General features: G+C 36.4%; 1 protein-coding gene across 1 annotated transcript in view; it reads right to left on the reverse strand.

Annotated features, from left to right (window-relative positions):
• Positions 1 to 12415, reverse strand: part of HUWE1 (HECT, UBA and WWE domain containing E3 ubiquitin protein ligase 1) — a 1068888-nt gene that overhangs the window by 245190 nt on the left and 811283 nt on the right. The window contains exon 76 of the mRNA XM_090396304.1: positions 9400 to 9683. Coding sequence (XP_090252430.1) covers positions 9400 to 9683 — 284 coding nt within the window. The remainder of the gene's footprint in view (positions 1 to 9399; positions 9684 to 12415) is intronic.

Raw genomic sequence — 12415 nt, forward strand, 5'->3', positions numbered from 1 at the left:
TTTTTTTTTTTTTTTTTTTAACAGCTACCTTCTCAGCATAAGAGATCTTATCAGATGCTGCTGCCACTATTGCAGTATATTGTCTCTTTGCTTCCTTTTCATCCTTACAACTTTGGCATAACTGGGAGTAAGCTGGATGGTCTTCCTCATAATTAGAACATTTTGATGTTTAACTCTTGCAATCTTTGTTTTCATGATCCTTACTGCCACACTAGGTGCAGATGACAGATCCATAACAAGCAGTTTGAGAATCAGACCATACTTCTGATATTTAAAAGCAGCACAAAGAGTTTGAGATGTAGAGCCTTATTGGGCAGTTCAAATAACCTGCTTTGACAGATTTTGATTGCTTTGGGGGATTAAATGTGAGGATGATGTTCCTGGTGGGAACCAGTTGATCACCCCGACATAAGTATTCTCCTCATGGATGTCACTTCCTTATCTATATTCTGTATTTCATTTTGGAGAAGATTTCTGTCTGGTACGATGAGGAGAACCCACTTAGATATTATTTCCCTAGAAAAGTTTAAAGTTTTATGGGAGGTAACCATAATTTGTATTCCCCTGAGAGATGTTGAACTAAGTAACTTTTCTGATTGTGTCTCAGCTGATGTTTTGATAAGTATATCAGATATTTCATCTCAGTTATTGAGACATTATCAGTGTCAGTCAGGGGATATATTAAAATTGTAAAAACACACACAGCATTCAACAAAACAATAAGTGGAAAAAAGATTAGGGAGCCTAAGAATTAAAGTTTCTTAAATCTACTGCTGATTCTGAAAAGAATCTTTCAAATTTGTATGTTCTGGTGAAGTATAGTATTTTTTCCCTTCCATTTAATTATATATAAAGTATCCAAGGTCACCTAAACCTGACTGACCATGCTTATCGGCAGCAGATCTCTCAGCTTGGCAATAATATGTTAAGTTACAAGAATAAGGAACCCTGTAACCACCCAGAAGAGAGAGAGAGAGAGAGGAGTAGAGAATCCTTGGGAGAGCAGATGAGGACAGCCAGCTTTAGATGTGGTTCAAATGCAGTGTAGAGACTGTACTCTTTTTTTTTTTTTTTTTTTTAGAGTTCTGGTTATTTTTTTCTAAGGTGCTCTGGATATAAGGAGCAATTAATTTGCCAATCTTTTTCTCACTGTAAACACTTAACAAGATGTGGAGAATAAAGGAGAGTTCAACAGTAAGTTCAGCCTGGGTAGAAAAGAGATTATAGACTATTAAGAAGGGTTTTGATAACACCATATTATTGAGGGGAAGGAGTATGATGGGAAAGTTTGAGTATGTGTGTAGGTTTTCTGTAAACAGAGAAGGAAAGTGTGTCATCGGTTATTGATTAAAGTATCTAGAAAATGCAGGCTATTATTATTTTCTTTTCTACAGTGAATTGCATTCTTCGGGCTGTCTAATGAGATGGAGGAGTCCAATGTGTGTGTGTGTGTGTGTGTGTGCATGTGAGCAATATGACCAAACAGAGAACATATAATCAATGTACTTTAGCCAGATAGAAAGACAAAATCTAGCCTTATTAAGAGCATGTTTTGCAAAAAGCACCATATAATAATTGACTAGAGGGGGAAAAGAGTCCATGGTTATGCCCTCAATCTGTTTATAAGTGGTATCTTTTCAAGTGAAATAGCCAGAATGAACGGTAAAGTTAAAAAGATTAGTGATATGATATCAGAAAAACTTTTTTTTTTTTTTTTTTTTGCAAATTTCATGTGTCAGAAAGAGGATACTGTTATTATCTAAAACTAAATTTTGGATTAAATATTTGAAATGAGTGAAATTTTTAATGTAAGATGGGAAATGATCTAAAAGTGGGATTATAGATTTCGCTAACACTGTTTGGCTATTAAAAGAGGGAAAAATCAATAGCATCTACTATGGAATGAAGAGAATAAACAGTAAGTATTTTTAACTATTTCAAGAAGGCAAGAAGTGACAATTTTAAGAAGCCTTTGTAATGTCTTCTTTTGAGAACTGGTGGGATCATGGTACAGTGGCTTATAAGCAGTGATGTCTGAGACACATTCCTTTTTCCAATTATATTCACTAGCATTGATGACCAGAGAGAAGAGTTACCATTATCAGCTCTAGTGATCACTATATTACTGACTTTGCATAATTTAGATGAAGCTTGAGAGAGGATTTAGGTATATGTCAAGTCTGATATTGTTAGCAATGGTAGGAGACAAGCTATGAATATCATGTTCTATATGCATAACATCTAAAGATCAAACTTGATGTGGTGCTACTGCTTACTAGTGGCTGATGCTAAGGATGCTAACAGCTGTTTTGTCGAGCCTTTTAGATGAAAGATTCACAACTTGAAATGGTTGACTCTGCAGATGAGAGAAGGATCTACACAGACAGTTATGTTTCATAATGAGTGCAATTTATTTTAAGAAATTCTTTATGGGAAGATTTATCCGATATGTTAGAGAGAACAACCCACAGTTTTGCTTGGAGAGAATTAATGGCTGCGTTAATAGCAGATAGAGTAGTATATGTTGTCCAGATCTGCTCTGGCAATAAAGCAAAGCTAAGATAGTTGTCAAAATAAACAGCTTTAGAAGAGTGAAATTAAATCTTCAAATTAACACATGCAGATAACACTCCAGTGTCCCTATACCCTTTCAAGAAGTTTGGCTTGAGTTTCCTTGATAACTGAAGTTTCCACTTACTAACTGTTTAGCTCTGGTGCAATACCTACTATGTGGTATTAACAATGGACTATTTAGATTTACATGTTGGTTGAATTCACAAGATTTAATGAAGTAAAAACAGCACAAATAATAAATTAGAAAAGATTAGACTGAGAGTGCTATGGGGAGGAGGTTCTATGGGTGCTGCTGAGATCTAAGAATTAAGGTTTCCCATTTTCCCATGGAAGTTTAACACAACCATGTTTATTATTAGGCTAGTTTTTTTTCTTCTTTTTTTTTAATCAGCTGCTAATTCTAAAAAAAAAAAGTCTTTCAAATTTGTATTAGTAGTTTGCTTCCTTTTGATTCTATGCAAACTAACTGGAGCATGATCAGCTGCACCTGACTGATCATGCTTATGGCACAGATATATTGTTTATGTTCGTCTAGGTGGATGTTTGCAGAATCCCCAGTAGTGACCATAATATAAGTTTCAAGAACAAGGAACTATGCAAACTCCTGGAACAGAGAGAGGGAGATAGAGGATCCTTGGATGAGCAGATGAAGGTGGCCATCTATTTCAAAAGGATATTTTGAAAAACATACTCTTGATGTGGCTATTATCAAACCTTCTATCTGGCTAAGGTACACTGCTGATGTTTTCTCTATTTAGTAATATCACTCCGACACATTAGACACCTCCACCTCATTCGACAGTGCTCCAAAATGTAGTTCATCATAGAAAAAGAAAATAATAGCCCGTTAATATACCAGCCTATCATTTCCATCCACTATCATTCTTTCTTCTTTTTACCACATATAAAAAAAAAATTTTTTTTAAGGATTCTTCTTGCCCTGACTGGCTAATTTCTGCTCATTAATGTCTCCAATCTCTTTTCCATTCAGGCTGAACTCTCCTTTATTCATCAGATCTTGTCCAATGGTTACATGACAAAAAAGATCTTCACATCTCTCTTAACACGGTAATTCCATTATTGTTCCTTATATCTGGGGGCACCCTGAGAACAACAACAACAACAAAAAAAAAAGCCAGTAAATCTCTGCACTGCAATCAAACCTCATTCACTCTTCCAAGGATCCTGTACCTTTTTGTTCTGAACCAGGAGTTTGCAGGTTTCTTATTCTTGCAACTCATCATATTATGGTAATGCTGGGAGATCTTCAAACCTTTGCTAGAAGAAAAAAAAGATAACTGCTGCTAAAAATCTGGTCAGTCAAGTATCGCTTACACAGAATAAAATGGAAGAAAACTACAAATTTGAAGCATTTTATAGAATCAGTAACAGATTTTACAAAACCAACCTAATCTTAATAAATACAGTTGTATTAAACTTCCCAGTATTTGGAAAACTTAGGCCTCTACCCAACAGACAAGGCTAGACAAGAGCATCCGTTCTGGTCTTCCTTTTCATAATCCGCCCATCTCCTTCTCGGTCTCCCTGATCGGGATTGAGCCCTCCCACACTTGTCTCACAGTCATTTCGTGGCCCATACAGTACAGGTGCCCCAGCCACTGAAGATGCCGGGCTCGCAGCTCCATCAAGACACCTGCCGAGTTGTATAAAGCGTATATGGCAGCATTGGACCGCCTTCTTCAGACTCCGTCTGCCATGATCCCTCCATAGATATGTCGTAGCATCTTGTTCTCAAATACTCTCAGGTGATTGGTGGCTTATTATCTAACCTGATAAAAGGCCACATTCACAGCATTTACCAGACTCTGGACATCAGCCTCAAATTTGTCGTCTTCAGTCACGAAAGATCCCAAGTACCTAAATACCTTCACCCTCTCAAGCTGTGCAGCTTCCTCTGGATCGTGAGCAGCATGGCAACTCATAGAAAGGTATTTTGTCTTCTCAGCATTTATCTTCAGGCCAACTTCTTCTGCAGCTTCCTCAATAGCAATAACCAATGCTACTGCATCATCCCATTGATGAGCCATGACGTTCAAGTCGTCTGCATAGCCAAGAATCCTAACTTGCAACCCTATGTCGACTCCACCAGCTGTGTGTTTCTAATTACTTTTTCCAACACTAGATTGAAGAGAATTGGAGAAAGCCCATCACCCTGCTTCACACCGGTCTGTAGTTGAAACAGGTCCAACATGTCACTTTCTGCTTTCACTCTTGCTCTCGAACCAGTTACACACACCTGCACCATTTTTCGGAATTTGAGGAATTCCCAGCTCGTCTAACACCTGCCATATTTTTGGGCATATTATTGAGTCATAGTCATAGGCTTTTTTATAGAAAAGTGTATAAAAATATTATGAACTTCCCAGTTATATTCCCAGCACTTTTCAAAAACTTGGTGCAGCATGAAGAGTTGGTCTATTGTAGAATGGTTCCTCCTGAAGCCCGTCTGGTAGCCACCAAAGCACTCTTCTGCATATGGTGAGGCGCATTAGCATGATGTTAGACAGCAACTTGTAGCCTGTCGACAGCAGTGAGATGCCATTATAGTTGCCACATTGAGCCTTATCTCCTTTCTTATATACTGGGGTGACCAGAGACTCCTTCCACTCGTCCAGCAGCTGTTCTTCTCACCAGATCATCAAGATGAGCCGGTGCAGTTGTTGCTCCAGCAGGACATCCCCATCATTCTTCAGGAGCTCTGTCAGTATGCAGTCCACTCCTGGAGCCTTATTATTTTTCAGTATGCAGATAGCACAAGTAATCTCACTAAATGTCTGCTCTTCAATAAATGGTTCAGCAGTTTGATAAGGAGTATAATCCTCAGATATTAACGTTCCAGCATTGACATTCAGCAAGTTCGCGAAATATCTATGCCATCGAGTGAGAGCATCTTTTGAGTTTGTTAATAGATTTCCACTCTCATCTCTTATGGTTGCCACTTGTGTCTGGGCACCTCGCATGGCTTTGATCGTCCGGTACGTCTCCCGTCCATTATTCGTCACCCTATTTCTCACTATACTATCCACTTTCTCATTAAGATACTTCCGCTTTTCCTTGCATAGACATGTATTCACTACTCTTCTCACCCTCTCATATGCAGCTTTCTTCCTGCTATCTGCTAGGTAATTCAATATTGCTTCCCTTCATTTCGCTACAGCTTCTTCACACTCTCTATTAAACCATGCTTTTCTCCTCCTCTTTCTCTTTCCCACAGTTCTTGAGGAAGCTAACATGACCGTATTTTTGATGGTGTCCCACATCCCATCCAGATCATCCTCTTCCTCCTGTAACTCCCCAAAACGATTCTGCAACTCTAACTGGAAAGCCCGCTTGCCTTCTGCTGTTTTCGACTTGTCCAGGTCCCATGCCGATTGTATGGTAGGACATGCGGGCTTCTGAACCGCAATTCTATGCCTGAAATTGTAGGCTACCAGATAGTGGTCACTATCTCGATCTGCTCCTCTGAAACTTCTCACATCCAAGATGGAGCTGTGGCGACGCCGATACACTAGTACATGGTCTATTTGGTTAGCTGTTCTACCGTCCAGCAATCTCCAGGTCTGCTTGTGGATGTCTCCTGCATCCTGTAGCAGTGGCAAAACTCGCAAGTCGGATCCCGTAATCATTGCACTCCTCATGTAGGCTCTCACTACCCATGAAAGGGCGCCACACATGCTCTCTCCCCAGCTTCGCGTTGAAATCTCCCACTACTAGCCTGACGTCGCAGGATGGTAGATTAACACACGTATACTCAAGCACTTCGTAGAAACAATCTTTAGCTTCTTCTGAGCTCTCTTCAGTAGGCACATAACAGTTCACAACAGACACATTTTCAAAAAGTCCCTTAACTCTAATAGTACACAGCCAATTGTTCACAGGTTTAAAAGCTAAAATATTACACAAAAATTTATCATTGACTAAAAACACAGTTCCGAGTATCATCAAATCGTTATTTCCATTTTTTTGACCTTTTTCATTTAGACACCAGAGTTTGGTTCTCTAGAATTTTCATCAGGTGATGCATCTTCTTTTATTGACATGTTAAAAGAAGTAGAGTCAGGTGAAGATGAATTTTTTGATTTTAGGAAGTTAGTTAAACATTTTGCATTTTTAGAAATATTTCTTTCTTTTTCTAATTTTCTTTTACGGTTTTCTGCTCCAGATAATTTTTAGAAGACATCTGGAAGGGTTATTAATTCCAAATTTCTATGATTAAAAAAAAAAAAAAATTGAATTAACAATAAAAGGGGATTTAATAGTAAAAATAATAAAATGTAAAACCTACCACTAAATCACCAGTATTATTATAAATTTCAAGGACAGGCAAAATAAAACAAAAGAAATAATAATTTCAAAACACATAACACATACAAAAACACAGAACGGACAAAGATGATCTTGTATAATTCTAATTTAATGAACTTAACACCTAAAATTAGAATCAATATGGATAAAGCCTTTACTTGACAACTTTTCAGTTTTTAGAGTTTCAGAGTTTTAAATTAGTTAATTGGTTTAGTACATTTTTGATTTGTTTACTAAACTTTTATAATTTGAGCTTCAATTTCTTTGCGATCCATCCTATCTTAAATATTTAAAAAAAAAAAATAAAAAAAAAAAATCATGAATGAATAGTGATAATGACTTATAAAATGAAGTTCCTGCTATCTAGCGGTGGTTTATTTTACTGTTTATTTTTGCTATCAATACATTCTTTACTCTCCCTATGGACTTTTAATAAGAAATAAGACCATACTATGCCTTTTCAAAGTTGCATAGATATAAAGCTCTATTGATGGCCTTAGTTTTGTCGCACTGGGCAGCTGCCCGGTCAGCCCACCCCTTAATCCAGCACCGTGTTTACAGTTCACTGAAACCATACCTACAGGAAATAACAGGAAAAATAATGAGGAGCATGCCATATGTAAGACAATGGATGGAGTGAGTGTATGAAAAAAGGATCACTGATTAGCCAAACTTTCCCTGTTGGAGAGAATATCAAAATTTTTAGAATTTTTGATGCACAATCACAAATGTGAGGATGGTATTCTGAAGTTTGTCAAATTTAGTATTTGTATTTGCAGAGGCAGCTGCTAGTGGCATCCATGGAAGCTGAGAATGCATGCAGTCAAGAAAGGATGAGAGCTAGTTTCCTCAACTCATACAGTGATGTATGATTGGAATGGATTGCCAATTAGAGGTAGTGTGAATAAATTCAAGAACAAATATGACAGCTGGTGCAGATGTTTAGTTCCTGCCTCTCTGGAGATCATTGATAATAATAATAATAATAATAATAACAAAGCAAGTGGCATTAAACCTGTTATTAAAATTTTAAATATTCAACTGAGTTAATTTCTGTAGCAAACATTATGGAGTGGGAGTCGCACAAAAAAACTTAAAATAAAAATAATGTAAACGTAACCTGATAGTGCTATTAATAGTATCCTGTATACACTGTCAAGAAACATATCAGGAATCTGATGACCATAAATTAGAAGTCACATATCATACAGATCACAGAAGTAGTTTGAATAGCATTATAAAAAACTACCAAATGACCCAATCAAAGTCCTATGGATACAATGCTAGTTTGTTATAATGATGGTTATAGCAAAAGTCAACTGTATTTTAAAGAAAACTTTGAATACCTGATGATATATATATAAAAAAAAAAATTTTTTTTTTTTTTTTTTTTTTAAATTAAGGGGATATTAAATCCCACATTGTTTTAAAACCGAATAAGAAACTCAAAGATTGGAATCAGAGAGTTTCTTGACGAATATAGTATAGTAAACTATAAAGTATCGGTGATCACTAAGCGTCCGCTAAATGCAAGTAACCCTAGCACGTAGTGCAATACCGGAAATCTCGCAGCAAAGTCGGTAAAGTTCTGATCACTATTCTTAGGTATTTTCCATAATGTAAAAACATATTTCCTAGGAAATGTATGCTGTTATTACATTATGGTGGGGAGGTCACTACCCAGACCGGTTTCAGCCTTTTTTGAGGCTTCATCAGTGAGTATACCTAAGAATAGTGATCAGAACTTTAGCGACTTTGCTGCGAGATTTCCGGTATTGCACTATGTGCTAGGGTCACTTGCATTTAGCGGACACTTAGTGATCGCCGATACTTTATAGTTTACTATACTATATTCGGCAAGAAATTCTCTGATTCCAATCTTTGAGTTTCTTATTTATTCGGTTTTAAAACAATGTGGGATTTAATATCCCCTTAATTTAAATAATGTTTTTGTTGCCGAAATGAAGCTTATTAGCTCTTTATATTTAAGTAACTTAATGGTTGCACCTGTTTGGAAACTTGTATAGCAGAGTATAAGTTCTTTTCGCTATACACTTTCGTATTAACTTGGTCTAGCTACTCACCGATGAAGCCTCAAAAAAGGCTGAAACCAGTCTGGGTAGTGACCTCCCCACCATAATGCAATAACAGCATACATTTCCTAGGAAATGTGTTTTTACATTATGGAAAATACCTAAGAATAGTGATCAGAACTTTACCGACTTTGCTGCGAGATTTACGGTATTGCACTACGTGCTAGGGTCACTTGCATTTAGCGGACGCTTAGTGATCGCCGATACTTTATAGTTTACTATACTATATTCGTCAAGAAACTCTCCGATTCCAATCTTTGAGTTTCTTATTCGGTTTTAAAACAATGTGGGATTTAATATCCCCTTAATTTAAATAATGTTTTTGTTGCCGAAATGAAGCTTATTAGCTCTTTATATTTAAGTAAAAAAAAAATTTTTTTTTTTTATTATAAAGCATCTTATTTACCTGTCTTGAATTGTTCCTTTTAAAAGTTTGGCTGCTTCACTTTCACCTTCTCTTTCTTCATTTTCAACAGCAGCTCTTTCAGCAGCAAGCCTAGCATTTAGGTTCTGCAATTCTGCGATCAGTGCTCGAATATGCTGGCAAACCATCTGACCCAACTGCCTGCCACCATCAAGTAAAAGATGGAGTACAGTTTGGCGTGTGCGTGAGCAACCTCGAGATAACCTCAACAATAAGGAAGTTGCATCTTCTAAACCTTCTTCTGAACACGTTTTCGATGTTAATACCTAAATAATAAATAAAAAACTTTAATTGAACTGATGACAGATATAATTACAGAAGCAAAGAAACAACTTATTCCATTTATTAGAAGTTAATGCTGGTGAAAATCAAGAGGTTTTAAAATAGACGGACAAGCAGAAAACCAAGATACCCTCCTATAGCAAACCATTAAAACTATTTTAATAAAAACAACAATGCTAGTGCATCACCAGTGCATTATTAGAAATGCAAAGTGAAGGCTTTAAGTTTCAAATTTATTATTAAAATAAACAAGCACTACAGAGAACATGGAAATAGTCAAATAATACACTATGGAAAAGGCTTCTTAAATCCCATAAAACCATTGTGATTTTAAGCTCATTATTAAAAACAGCAAAAGCTCAAAATTATCATGATGGAAAACTGAATTTCACATGGGAGATGATGAATCTTCTTAATGCATCATTCTGCTTAATAAACTTAAAGTGACTTGGAGAAAAAAAAAAAAAAAAAAAAAAAAAAAAAAAAAAAAAAAAAAAAAAACTGTTTGGTCTCTAAAACTGATGTTCCAGAAAATATCTAACTACCAGTGCACATACAAATGGAATACTATTTGAACATTAGCCACATGGCAGGATTTACATAAAATATATATGCTTAGGTACATAGTAGACAGTTTATTCATGTGCACACAGAGACATCTTCCTCAATAGCTTAATGGACATTTCGATCCAAATGATCTCAGGATTTTCCTTTTCTTGTCAAGTTCATTTGTAAACAGTTGTTTGATTAACTAGTCATCCACTTTCCAAACATGACCAGATCACTGAATTCTCTCACTTTTTATAAATAATATAACGTCTGTTTTTCAAACAGAATTCGTAGTTCCTCATTATGTTTTTTTTTGTCTATAGTCTGGTATTTTGATTGCAAAAATTTTTTCAGTACTTTCCTTTTCAAATGTGATACTCTCCATTTGTTGACCATGTTTCACACAATGGGTAAATATTTTTTTCTGTTACTACACACATGAAAGGGCGCAAGACCTATAACACTACAGTGCCTTCTGTGGGAAAGTGATTGAGGAAAAAATTTAGCCTGTTGATATGCTTCTTAAAGAGTGGGAGGTTGTACTCCGTGTGGGAAAAATAACGTGGAGGAGATTGCTCCAAGAATAGAAGTGGATGGAATGAAGGAAGCTGATGAGAAGTTAGATGAGTGTGTTTGATGCTGAACAGTGTATGGGTGTTGGCAAGTGGCTGCTCTAGTTCTTCTGGTAGAAAAAAGTCGAGAAATGGTAGCAGCGAATTAGGAGAAAAATGTTGGAATAGTAATTCCAAGTGTTAGGAGTTGAGAGAAAGGGAAGTAATGTTTAGAATAGAAAAGAACACCAAGGTTTTTTTTTTTTTTTTTTTTTTTTTTTTTAGAGGCTAAGGAGGTCATGTGAGTAATATGTTTGTGCCAGGATAAAATGAATATGACAGTCAACCCAAGAAGAGAAAGTAGTTGATATTGAAAGGAAACTGAATATTATCAAAAATGAGAATGATATGAGATAGGATTTTTCTTGTGGGTAATAAGGCAAACTTGAGTTTTTAGCATTGAAATTCAAAGGTGTCTTCATCTATGGAAGATTTCAGGATATTTCAGGATATTGAGGTGGTCAGTGTTCACATCACTGGTTGGAAGATCTTGAGGAATCAAACATTAGCATACTGCAGAGCTTATTGAATGAGGAAGAGGAATGAAGAGTACTGTCATCGGCAAGGCTGTAAATAGGATTCCCTGAAAAACCCTGAAGCACTGATGAGGAAATCTGAGGAGAGGAAGCCATATACCATGACACACAATGAACAACAACTGAGGAAGCTGGCAATCCAATCAGAGTATAGAAGTTTATTTTGTGTGTGAACTACAGAAAATGTAAGGGCATACATATAAATGATTAAAAGCATACATTAAAAGACAAAAATGCCACTTGCATAAAATGTTATGCAAAAACAAAATGTCAAATTTCACTCATCCACTGACTAATATACTTTAAAGCTGTTTTGTACACTGTATTAAATCTTCTCAGGTAAATGTACTCATTAATGTCTATTAATCAGCATTGCAGATGAGCCGTTGTGTTTCACCACATGAGCAGCTGTCATGTTGTTGTAGCACCATCTGGCCATATTCTGCTTTGAACTGCCCGTTCTGGAACAAAATCTATTTAATGTTTTCCATCTTTGCCAGTCTAGATGTAAGCTGGAAGGAAGAGATTCATTTAAGTTCAGATCCTATGGAGATTGTTCTTGCCACATTGTTGACCATGTAGCTTTCATGGAATCAACCAACAATTCCACTGATGAATAAAATTTTTCCTTGATCTTAGCCTCCTATGTACTGCAACATCTATATAAAGGATGCTGTTCATCATTTAATTGTTGTTTCCACTCATATTTACTCTGTGTAGTCCTGATGTGAGGAGGTGCAACACCACAATGAGTATAGATGGTAAATTTTTGTAGGCTTAAGGAAGCTGGTAATGTGCCGACATGTTTCATTGAGAAACTTGTCAATAATTTTGACATGTGATGATCTTTTCCAAACAAGGCTAGCATACTTGGCTGCGGCTGTTGAAAAGCAAAGTGCCAGTACTTGTGGACTTACACCCCACTGAGATGATGTTAATCGATGCAAAATGTTATTACGTGTTTGAGTTTTAGCTGCTGTCTTCTCTATGTGTTGCTTTTTAAGGTCCTATCTAGTGTAA

Source organism: Typopeltis vanoorti, chromosome 1, assembly GCF_054136105.1.
Source record: "Typopeltis vanoorti isolate ZY-2024b chromosome 1, IOZ_Tvanoo_1.0, whole genome shotgun sequence".
In the NCBI taxonomy this organism is placed as follows: Eukaryota; Metazoa; Arthropoda; class Arachnida; order Uropygi; family Thelyphonidae; genus Typopeltis; species Typopeltis vanoorti.